This window comes from Aegilops tauschii, chromosome 6 (assembly GCF_002575655.3).
Source record: "Aegilops tauschii subsp. strangulata cultivar AL8/78 chromosome 6, Aet v6.0, whole genome shotgun sequence".
Taxonomy (NCBI): Eukaryota; Viridiplantae; Streptophyta; class Magnoliopsida; order Poales; family Poaceae; genus Aegilops; species Aegilops tauschii.
The window spans coordinates 10,158,793-10,171,308 of NC_053040.3; the positions used below are offsets into that span (position 1 = coordinate 10,158,793).

The following is a 12,516-nucleotide window of genomic DNA, read 5'->3' on the forward strand; positions in this document are numbered from 1 at the left end:
GCATGATGCTATATTTTATTGCATGAGATGATCATGTTTTGTAACCGAGTTATCGGCAACTGGCAGGAGCCATATGGTTGTTGCTTTATTGTATGCAATGCAATCGCCCTGTAATTGCTTTACTTTATCACTAAGCAGTAGCGATAGTTGTAGAAGCAATAGTTGGCGAGACGACAACGATGCTACGATGGAGATCAAGGTGTCGCGCCGGTGACGATGTTGATCATGACGGTGCTTCGGAGATGGAGATCACAAGCACAAGATGATGATGGCCATATCATATCACTTATATTGATTGCATGTAATGTTTATCTTTTATGCATCTTATTTTGCTTTGATTGACGGTAGCATTATAAGATGATCTCTCACTAAATTTCAAGATAAAAGTGTTCTCCCTGAGTATGCACCGTTGCCAAAGTTCATCGTGCCCAGACACCACGTGATGATCGGGTGTGATAAGCTCTACGTCCATCTACAACGGGTGCAAGCCAGTTTTGCACATGCAGAATACTCAGGTTAAACTTGACGAGCCTAGCATATGCCGATATGGCCTCGGAACACTGAGACCGAAAGGTCGAGCGTGAATCATATAGTAGATATGATCAACATAGTGATGTTCACCATTGAAAACTACTCCATTTCACGTGATGATCGGTTGTGGTTTAGTTGATTTGGATCACGTGATCACTTAGATGATTAGAGGGATGTCTATCTAAGTGGGAGTTCTTAAGTAATATGATTAATTGAACTTTATTTTATCATGAACTTAGTCCTGGTAGTATTAGCATGTCTATGATGTAGATCAATAGCTTGCATTTAGCTCCCCTGTTTTATTTTTGATATGTTCCTAGAGAAAAATAAGTTGAAAGATGTTAGTAGCAAAGATGCGGACTAGCTCCTTGATCTGAGGATTATCCTCATTGCTGCACAGAAGTATTATGTCCTTGATGCACAGCTAGGTGACAGAACTATTGCAGGAGCAGATGCAGACGTTTTGACAAAAGCTCGGTATGATAACTACTTGATAGTTTAATGCACCATGCTTTACGGCTTAGAACCGGGACTTCAAAAATGTTTTGAACGCCACAGAGCATATAAGATGTTCCAAGAGTTGAGATTGGTATTTCATACTCATGCCCGTGTCGAGAGGTATGATACCTCTGACATTACTTTGCCTACAAGATGGAGGAGAATAGCTCAACCAGTAAGCATGTGCTCAGATTGTCTGAGTACTACAATCACTTGAATCAAGTGGGAGTTAATCTTCCAGATAAGATAGTGATTGAAAAAGTTCTCTAGTCACTATCACCAAGTTGCTAGAACTTCGTGATGAACTATAATATGCAAGGGATAATGGAAACGATTCCCAAGCTCTTCGTGATGCTGAAATCGACGAAGGTAGAAATCAAGAAAAACATCAAGTGTTGATGGTTAACAAGACCACTAGTTTCAAGAAAAGGGCAAAGGGAAGAAGGGGAACTTCAAGAAGAACGACAAGCAAGTTGCTGCTCAAGTGAAGAAGCCCAAGTCTGGACCTAAGCCTGAGACTAAGTGATTCTACTGCAAAGGGACTAGTCACTGGAAGCGGATCTGCCCCAAGTATTTGGCGGATAAGAAAGATGGAAAAATGAACAAAGGTATATTTGATATACATGTTATTGATGTGTATTTTACTAGTGTTTATAGCAACCCCGCGGTATTTGATACTAGTTCAGTTGCTAAGAGTAGTAACTCGAAACGGGAGTTGCAGAATGAACAGAAACTAGTTAAAGAGTGAAGTGACGATGTGTGTTGGAAGCAGTTCCAAGATTGATATGATCATCATCGCACACTCCCTATACTTTCGGGATTAGTGTTGAACCTAAATAAGTGTTATTTGGTGTTTGCGTTGAGCATGAATATGATTTGATCATATTTATTGCAATACGGTTATTCATTTAAGTTAGAGAATAATTGTTGTTCTGTTTACATGAATAAAACCTTATATGGTCATACACCCAATGAAAATGGTTTGTTGGATCTCGATCGTAGTGATACACATATTCATATTATTGAAGCCAAAAGATGCAAAGTTAATAATGATAGTGCAACTTATTTGTGGCATTGCCGTTTAGGTCATATTGGTGTAAAGCGCATGAAGAAACTCTATGTTGATGGGTTTTTGGAATCACTTGATTATGAATCACTTGATGCTTGCGAACCATGCCTCATGGGCAAGATGACTAAGACTCTGTTCTCCAGAACAATGGAGCGAGCAACTGACTTATTGGAAATAATACATACTGATGTATGCGGTCCGATGAGTGTTGAGGCTCGTGGCGGGTATCGTTATTTTCTGACCTTCACAGATGATTTGAGCAGATATGGGTATATCTACTTGATGAAACATAAGTCTGAAACATTTGAAAAGTTCAAAGAATTTCAGAGTGAAGTGGAAAATCATCGTGACAAGAAAATAAAGTTTCGACGATCTGATCGCGGAGACAAATATTTGAGTTACAAGTTTGGTCTTCAATTAAAACAATGTGGAATAGTTTCACAAATTCGTGCCACCTGGAACACCACAGCATAATGGTGTGTCCGACCGTCATAACCGTACTTTATTGGATATAGTGCAATCTATGATGTTTCTTACCGATTTACCACTATAGTTTTGGGGTTATGCATTAGAGACAGCTACATTCACGTTAAAGGGCACCATCTAAATCCGTTGAGACGACACCGTATGAACTGTGGTTTGGCAAGAAACCAAAGTTGTCGTTTCTTAGGGGTTGCGATGCTTATAAGAAAAGGTTTCATCCTGATAAGCTCAAACCCAAATCGGAGAAATGTGTCTTCATAGGATACCCAAAGGAGACAGTTGGGTACACCTACTATCACAGATCCGAAGGCAAGATATTCGTTGCTAAGAATGGATCCTTTCTAGAGAAGGATTTTCTCTCGAAAGAAGTGAGTGGGAGGAAAGTAGAACTTGATGAGGTAACTGTACCTGCTCCCTTATTGGAAAGTAGTTCATCACAGAAATCTGTTCCTATGACTACTACACCAACTAGTTAGGAAGCTGATGATGATGATCATGTAACTTCAGATCAAGTTACTACCGAACCTCGTAGGTAAACCAGAGTGAGATCCGCACCAGAGTGGTACGGTAATCCTGTTCTGGAGGTCATGTTACTTGACCATGACGAACCTACGAACTATGACGAAGCGATGATGAGCCCAGATTCCGCAAAAATGGCTTGAGGCCATGAAATCTGAGGTGGGGTCCATTTATGAGAACAAAGTGTGGACTTTGGTTGACTTGCCCGATGATCAACAAGCCATAGAAAATAAATGGATCTTCAAGAGGAAGACGGACGCTGATAGTAGTGTTACTATCTACAAAGCTAGACTTGTCGAAAAAAGGTTTTTTGACAAAGTTGAAGGTGTTGACCACGATGAGATTTTCTCACTTGTATCGATGCTTAAGTCTGTCCGAATCATGTTAGCAAATTGCCACATTTTATGAAATCTGGCAAATGGATGTCAAAACTACATTCCTTAATGGATTTCTTAAAGAAGAATTGTATATGATGCAACCAGAAGGTTTTGTCGATCCTAAAGGTGCTAACAAAATGTACAAGCTCCAGTGATCCATCTATGGACTGGTGCAAGCATCTCGGAGTTGGAATATACGCTTTGATGAGTTGATCAAAGCATATAGTTTTATACAGACTTGCGGTGAAGCCTGTATTTACAAGAAAGCGAGTGGGAGCACTACAACATTTCTGATAAATATATGTGAATGACATATTGTTGATCGGAAATAATGTAGAATTTTTCTGGAAAGCATAAAGGAGTATTTGAAAGGAGTTTTTCAAAATAAAGACCTCGGCGAAGCTGCTTACATATTGAGCATCAAGATCTATAGAGATAGATCAAGACGCTTGATAAGTTTTTTCAATGAGTACATACCTTGACAAGATTTTAAAGTAGTTCAAAATGGAACAGTCAAAGAAAGAGTTCTTGCTTGTGTTACAAGGTGTGAAATTGAGTAAGACTCAAAGCCTGACCACGGCAGAAGATAGAAAGAGAATGAAAGTCATTCCCTATGCCTCAGCGATAGGTTCTATATAGTATGCCATGCTGTGTACCAGATCTATTGTATACCCTACACTGAGTTTGGCAAGGGAGTACAATAGTGATCTAGGAGTAGATCACTGAATAGCGGTCAAAATTATCCTTAGTAGAATAAGGATATGTTTCTCGATTATGGAGGTGACAAAAGGTTCGTCGTAAAGGGTTACGTCGATACAAGTTTTGACACTGATCCAGATGACTCTAAGTCTCAATCTAGATACATATTGAAAGTGGGAGCAATTAGCTAAAGTGGCTCCGTGCAGAGCATTGTAGACATAGAAATTTGCAAAATACATACGGATCTGAATTTTGGCAGACCCGTTGACTAAACTTCTCTCACAAGCAAAACATGATCACACCTTAGTACTCTTTGGGTATTAATCACATAGCGATGTGAACTAGATTATTGACTCTAGTAAACCCTTTGAGTGTTGGTCACATGACGATGTGAACTATGGGTGTTAATCACATGGTGATGTGAACTATTGGTGTTAAATCACATGGCGATGTGAACTAGATTATTGACTCTAGTGCAAGTGGGAGACTGAAGGAAATATGCCCTAGAGGCAATAATAAAGTTATTATTTATTTTCTTATTTCATGATAAATGTTTATTATTCATGCTAGAATTGTATTAACCAGAAACTTGATACATGTGTGAATACATAGACAAACAGAGTGTCACTAGTATGCCTCTACTTGACTAGCTCGTTGCTCAAAGATGGTTATGTTTCCTAGCCATAGACAAAGAGTTGTCATTTGATTAACGGGATCACATCATTAGGAGAATGATGTGATTGACTTGACCCATTCCGTTAGCTTAGCACTTGATCGTTTAGTATGTTGCTATTGCTTTCTTCATGACTTATACATGTTCCTATGACTATGAGATTATGCAACTCCCATTTACCGGAGGAACACTTTGTGTGCTACCAAACGTCACAACGTAACTGGGTGATTATAAAGGTGCTCTACGGGTGTCTCCGAAGGTACTTGTTGGGTTGGCGTATTTCGAGATTAGGATTTGTCACTCCAATTGTCGGAGAGGTATCTCTGGGCCCACTCAGTAATGCACATCACTTAAGCCTTGCAAGCATTGCGACTAATGAGTTAGTTACGGGATGATGTATTACGGAACGAGTAAAGAGACTTGCCGGTAACGAGATTGAACTAGGTATTGAGATACCCACGATCGAATCTCGGGCAAGTAACATACCGATGACAAAGGGAACAACGTATGTTGTTATGCGGTTTGACCGATAAAGATCTTTGTAGAATATGTGGGAGCCAATATGAGCATCCAGGTTCCGCTATTGGTTATTTACCGGAGATGTGTCTCGGTCATGTCTACATACTTCTCGAACCCGTAGGGTCCGCACGCTTAAAGTTTGATGACGATTTGTATTATGAGTTATGTGATTTGATGTACCGAAGGTAGTTCGGAGTCCCGGATGAGATTGGGGACATGACGAGGAGTCTCGAAATGGTCGAGACGTAAAGATCGATATATTGGACGACTATATTAGGACATCGGAAAGGTTCCGAGTGATTCGGGTATTTTCGGAGTACCGGGGAGTTACGGGAATTCACCGGGAGAAGTATTGGGCCTTATTGGGCCATACGGGAATAGAGGAGAGAGGCCAAAAGGAAGGAGGCGCGTGCCCCCCCTCTGGTCCGAATTGGACAAGGGGTGCAGCCCCTTTTCCTTCTCCCTCTCCCCCTCTTTCCTTCTCTCCTACTCCGGAAAGGAAAGGGGAATCCTAGTAGGACTCCCCACACTTGGCACGCCCCCTCTAGGGCCGGCCTCTCCCTTGCTCCTTTATATACAGGGGCAGGGGGGCACCCCATAGACACAACAATTGATCTCTTGATCTCTTAGCCGTGTGCGGTGCCCCCCTCCACCATAATCCACCTCGATAATATCGTAGTGGTGCTTAGGCGGAGCCCTGCGTTGGTAGAACATCATTATCGTCACCACGCCGTCGTGCTGACGGAACTCTCCCTCAAAGCTCGGCTGGATCGGAGTTCGAGGGACGTCATCGAGTTGAACGTGTGCTGAACTCGGAGGTGTCGTGCGTATGGTACTTGATCGGTCGGATCGTGAAGACGTACGACTACATCAACCGTGTTGTGCTAACGCTTCCGCTTTCGGTCTACGAGGGTACGTGGACACACTCTCCCCTCTCGTTGCTATGCATCACCATGATCTTGCGTATGCGTAGGAATTTTTTTGAAATTACTATGTTCCCCAACATGAAATCCATTCTACTGCGTCTGAGCTCAAACCAAAGCGTGGTAACATCTAAAACTACCACGAACTACATGCCAGGCATGAAGTTTGGGCTTAGGCCGGCCTGAGGTCAGAGTTCACGCGGTGACCGCGTTCGTCCAGGCGTGCTGGCATACGGCCGACGCGCTCTGCGACGCGCCCAAGCCTCTGTTGCTCGCGTGCTCGCTTCCCCGACTGCCTAACCTTGCCAAACCCCGCCACAATCATCGTCCCGATCTTCTTAACTCCCTCCTGGCGCTCGCCGATGCCGGAGCTCACCGCAGCGAGCACGGGCGCGGTCCGGCCAATGCAACAGTTTGCTGCGCACTGTGCTCGTCGCCACCTGTCGTGGAATTGTCACGGCAGATGTCCTAGTGTGAGGACTTAGTCGTGAGGCCAACGCATCTATGTGGTAGCTTAGAGGGGTTGAGCGGAATCGAGAGGCGCAACACAAGACAAGGATTTAGACAGCTTCGGGCCCCAGGAAACATCATCCGGTAACAACCCTACATGCTGTTTGTGGCTAGGTCTTATTATCATCACGAGGGAGTCGCCGTAAACCGGCTCTCCTAGTTATGTCTAGCCCTAAGGTTATTTCTCCCCCCCCCTCTTGGGGTGCCCTGCCCCTCCTTATATATGTTGAAGGGGCGGGTTACATGTAGAGTCCAACTCGGATTAAGACTTAAACTATTCTGACTTCTCTTCATGGGCTTCTTAACGTCTTGGGCTTCATAACGTCTTGGGCTTCATAACGTCTCGGGCTTCATAACCCCAAGCGACTCTATCTGCCGAGTTATGACTATCAACCAGTTATCACTGTCTGCCGGGTTATGACTGTTAACCAGTTATCACTGTCTGCCGGGTTATCACTGTTTGCCGGTTTATGATGGTCTGTCGGTTTATGATGGTTTGCCGGTTTATGATCTAACTTAACATCTGTCGGGTTATCATCTGACTTAACACCTGCCGGGTTATCATCTGACTTAACACCTGCCGGGTTATCATCTGACTTAACACCTGCCGGGTTATCATCTGACTTAACACCTGCCGGTTTACCAGTTCCCAGCCGGGTTATAACTCCGGCCGGGTCATAACGTGGGGTATATCCCCGACACCACCCTCTCGCTCCTGTGCTCGTCTCCGCTCGCCCACAGTGCCCGCTTGAGCTGCGTCGCCTTCTCCCTCGCTCACTGACGTCGTTCGTCGCCGGGCGCCATGTCCAGGTGTCCTCCGGCGGAGCCCGATCCCCTCTCGACGCTCGGCTATAAATAGAGCCCTCCCCAGCCTCCTCGAGCATCATCCACATCTCCCACACACTCCACAATCTCGTAGAAAGCCGTAGCCCGGTCGGGCAGGCCGCGGGCCACCATCCCTGAGCTCGAGCTCGTCGGCGATCCCCTCGGATCGTCTCCGTAGCTCCAGCCCCTCCCAGGCTCGGGCCACCCTTCCAGGGCCTTCGCCGTGCCTCGGTGGTGCCGTTCCGCCCGGCTGGAGCCCCTGGTGTCGCCTCTGGTCGTCGTCGTCTTCATCTCCGGCGACCTCTGCTTCCTGTCTCCGCTAGAGAGGCTGTTTCCGACGCCGTCCGACCACCCCTAGCAAACCTACGGGTACGGGCAGGTGCGTCTCCGTCCCCTCTTTCGATCCCTCCCTCCAGTTCTGGCCAAGGAGCTCTCCTCGCCGGCGTGTGCTTCGACGGAGCCGCGCCGCTCTCTGTTTCCCTCTCCCCCTCCCTCTCACCTGACTAGCGGGGCCCGCTAGTCAGCCACTCTGTACGCGCGCGAAGCGGTACGAGTGGTGGCGCCTGCGAGGTTTTACGCCTTCGACGTCACCCCCCCCCCCCCCTTCTGTTTATTTAAATTCAAAAATTTAATTCTATCTAGAGAGCTTCAAACAGCCAAAACTTTTTAACCATAAGTCCAAATGAATTGATTCTTTTTGCATTGTCTTCTTTATGAAGAAATCTAGCAGCTCATCAAAAATGAGATTTTTTTTCTCTGCTGTCTAGATTTTCTGGTGAATTTCAGAAGGGTTCTTCATGTTTTTTTTGTGTTTATATTTATTTCCAGAAAGTGAAGCTTGTCTTGAGGATCACCAGGAGGCTTGTGAACCTCATCTGCACTAAGGCAAGCCACAGCAACATTTTCATGGTGCCATTACAATATTTGTGATTTTCTTTAACTTGAATATCAATGGTTTAATCCATGCATTTAATTCACTAGAATAATATTTATATTCTGTTGGTTGCTTGTTTAAGTTGATATGCTTAGTTTACAGAAGTTTGAAGCTAACTTAGTTGGTTAAATAACTAGAAGAAATATATGCTATGAGAAGTAATATGGTTATGGATATAAGTAATTACTTCGAGTTATTTTATTAAATGGGAAAAAATGATAAATTTGCTAAGAAAAGGTTCTGCTTAAAATGATGATGAGTCTTGACCAGAAAGGTGTTATGATTTGTTGATGACTATGCTTAGTGTAGATATAGTTGACTCAGTTGTTTCCGTTGATATGTGATACATATGTTAGTGTTGCATTTCATGGCATACTATGACACCGGTTATTTTTCAATTTAAGTTGAACCTGATAATAACTCAACTTGAATATATCGTTGACCGGGTCATGGTGCCACTGAATCGAGTTTTTCCCAGTGCAACCACATTTTCCTTTATGGGAAGGCCTTTATTCGGTCCGTTGTCATGCCTCTGGTCGGTGCCTCCAACGAGGGAAGGTTATGGTCGTGCGGTACCCTGGCCCGGTAAGCAGACATAACCTTGTGTGCCCGTTGTTGTTATGGTACCTTGTCCCCGTTTGGGACCGTTTATGTTTTGCCACGACGGTGGTCGTTGGTGTCTTTGGTAGACACGGGGCCACCCAGGACTAGCCCAGTGGGAATTGAGTTAGAGTGGCCGGGAGAGTGCCATGGCAATGGAGGGGTTTCGTCGGAACGCCGTTGGTCCACCCGAATGGGAGTGCGAGGCCATGGGTTCCGTGGTGTGGGTACAGTGCGCTACCTCTGCAGAGTGTATTAAATCTATCGATAGCCGAGTCCACGGTTACGAACACGCTCGAGAGTAGGTCACGCTATGGGTCAACGTCTAATAAATTTTGCACACTAAGTTATGAACTTTGCACTGTTGGTGATGGTGGGTAGACCATTCTGATGTTGGAGACCAAGTGTTGGTCATGATTGTGATCGCCGGAAAGATCACCGTTTGGTTATGAGGTAACCCGATTTAAGACCACGAGGTTGGTCCGTTTGTGATCCGAGAGCGATCACCGTTGGTAAGCAAGTCCGAGGGGCTTATATCATAAGAGCATGATCACAGCATGTTTGATATATTTGTGCATTGCTAAAGCAATTGGTTAAATATCATGATATTGTTTGTCATTATGTTTATGCTTGTTGTGAGCTTGCAAGTACATTCAATGTACTGACCTGGCGTGTCATGCCAGTTTTCAGGAAAGTCTCGTGGAAAGGAGTGTTGTCCGAGTCTAGATCGTGTCCACATCAGTGTCCCTGTGCTATGGAGTTCCACTACGACGTTGTTCCGCTGCCGCGTAGTTGTTATGCTCGAGGCCCCTTTATGTTCACTAAATAATGTACATATTGTTCAGCCGCACGGTGTATGCCGCTTGGCCTCGCCACCTGTTATAATATGAACTATGATCCGCTAGCATCAATAAAGCGGTTGTTTTCTGTACCTAGATGTTGTGTGTTGCCACAAGACATGGTCTCTGGGCTGGCAATGCATGATAAACCGGTTGCTCTGAGCCAGGGTGCCACAATCTCCATCAAGGTGTTAACAACAAACTTTGTAAGAGCAGCAACACCGAAACAACCAGTACGTAAGAGAGCTCATATGTGGAAGAGACCAAATAGAGGGAGTGTTAAGATCAATGTGGATGCTTCATACAATGCTGAAACTTTATCTGGGCCAACAGGAGCCATAGCAAGGGATGATAAAGGACAATTCTTGTCAGCAGCGACATGGTACATACCGCATGTTAGTAGTGCAGTATCAGCAGAACTAATTGCTATCCGTAATGGGCTATATCTGGCGGCAAATATTGGGTGCAATAGAGTCATAATTGAATCTGACAGTGCACTGGCGATAGAGGCGGTGAACAACCATGACAACTACTTTGGTCAAGATGCTGCGACGGTAGTGGAGTGCAAAATGCTGGCTTCAGATTATGCTTCTGCATCCTTTGACAACTGTTTCCGAGAAGCAAATTCCATGGCAGATAGTTTAGCAAAATTTAGCTTTACTTCTACTTCTTCTGTGTGGGACTCTACCCCACCCGACCTTATTTCTCACCTGATTGCAAGTGACATGGCCATTATTTGAGAAATAAAGTCCTTTGATTATCAAAAAAAAAAAAACGATATGAGCTCTGCTCGGCGTCTGCTCCTGAGCTCTGTGCCGAATATACACTTTTTTAGTTGTTGTAAACTTTTTGTTTCTCCTAGAGTAAAATGCATTGGTGGTCACTGGACTTGTTGTGTACGTTCACTTTGGTCACTGTACTCAAGAATACGGCCAATACGATTACCATATACGTGTTGTGGTGATTATACGGTCACTGTCACACGGTATAGCTTGGGATTTTGTTTAGTTGACCAGTCAAATGATGTCTTGTCAGCTTAGTTTCTCTCTCGGTCCCACTTGCCAGTTGTAGAAGGAAAATAAAATAAAATAAAAGCAACGCCAGTGTTATCGAACGGGACCGCAGGCTGGCAGAGGCCGTGAGCTATCCAATAGAGAATAAGACAGGTTTCGTTGCATTCCAAGCGATGTTTTTCTTGTACCATTATTAGGATCACACACACTAACACGCGGCCGAGGAGCGCCTATAGTTGCCGAAGTCAGCACTCAGCTTGCAGACGCCCATAAGTTTGTGCCGATGCTGTCAGGGTTGCAGCGGCGTGATGTTGCTCGGCAACTCACCGTCGACGGGCCGCCGGAAGGCACCCCCGAGCACCGAGAAAGTGCAGGTGCTACACGAGGGTGCATGCATGGAGACGCGCGTGGCCTGCGGCGACGCTAAGTACGTCGCCTGCGAGATGTTCTACGGCATAGCTTTCCCATGACGGCGCCCTGCATCCTGTCCTGCAGCACGGCTGCCGCGGCGTCGCTCCTGGCTGGTTCATGCACGAAGCCTGGCTCCCGCCGTTGAGCCTGGTTCGTTCATGCATGAAGTAACCATATACTTATAAGTAAGCTTGCTTAGGTTCACATGGCCGGTTTGGAGCCCATTAATTGTTAGCACTATATTATCGTTACATCCAAGATCCAACAGCCGGTCTAGAGTCCACTGCGGGAATTTGAACAACTAAAACTAAAAGTGCTGATGATCAGCCGGAAAAAAATATACAGATGATCAGATGCACAACCGAACACTTAATGGAAGAACACACGGAGTTGTACATGAGCTGCATTATTATATTATCGGATATTTTCGAAACGGGGGCTGCATTATATTACACCACCACCAACTACAACGAAAGATGGTACATTCTTTTGCCAGGGACGAAGATGAGATTATCTTCTTCTGAAGTGCGAAGACATGCACAAACACAAATATGGACGTACAATCAACAGCGGCCTAACCATATTTGTCACGTGAATGCAACCACGATATAATAGGCAGCCTTTGTCAGGATACAACACTTACGGGGATCAGCTCGACTGGCTGGCGTGCTGGCCTCACAGAGGTTAGTCGTCCGATTCTCTCACTTGCGCATTGCTTTATTTTCCCTCCATTTCTTTCATCTATCCATTGACACGTCGGCCCCATGTAGGTAGAGAGAAACTGAGCTGACAAGGCGCCATTCAGATGGTTTGACTGGTCAACTAAACAAAATACATAGCTATACGGTGTGACAGTGACCGTATAATCATCACAACACGTATATAGTGACCGTATTGATCGTATTCTTAAGTACAGTGACCAAAGTGAGCGTACATGCAAGTGTAGTGATCACCAATGCATTTTACTCTTTCTCCTAGAGAGCCAGAACTTTTTTTTTTTGAGACAATCCTGGAGAGCCAGAACTTTTCCATATCGTTCTCTACCACATCGGCCCATTTGAGCTTGCGGCCCACGCAAGGGATCCGATGATTA

General features: G+C 44.9%; 1 protein-coding gene across 1 annotated transcript; it reads left to right on the forward strand.

The window, feature by feature from the left end:
• Positions 1-10,250: 10,250 nt before the first annotated feature.
• LOC141025674 (uncharacterized) lies at positions 10,251-11,482 on the forward strand. Its single transcript, XM_073501587.1, has 2 exons — positions 10,251-10,715; positions 11,306-11,482. The coding sequence occupies exons 1-2, from the start codon at positions 10,251-10,253 to the stop codon at positions 11,480-11,482; spliced, it is 642 nt and encodes a 213-aa protein (XP_073357688.1).
• Positions 11,483-12,516: the final 1,034 nt, after the last annotated feature.

What these genes read in the sequence shown, in the direction of transcription:
- LOC141025674 (XM_073501587.1), top strand. Translation starts at nt 10,251, where the DNA reads ATGTGGAAGAGACCAAATAGAGGGAGTGTTAAGATCAATGTGGATGCT. An exon ending in ACCTTATTTCTCACCTGATT is followed by an intron (nt 10,716 to 11,305) that starts GCAAGTGACATG and finishes CGATGCTGTCAG; the next exon opens with GGTTGCAGCGGCGTGATGTT.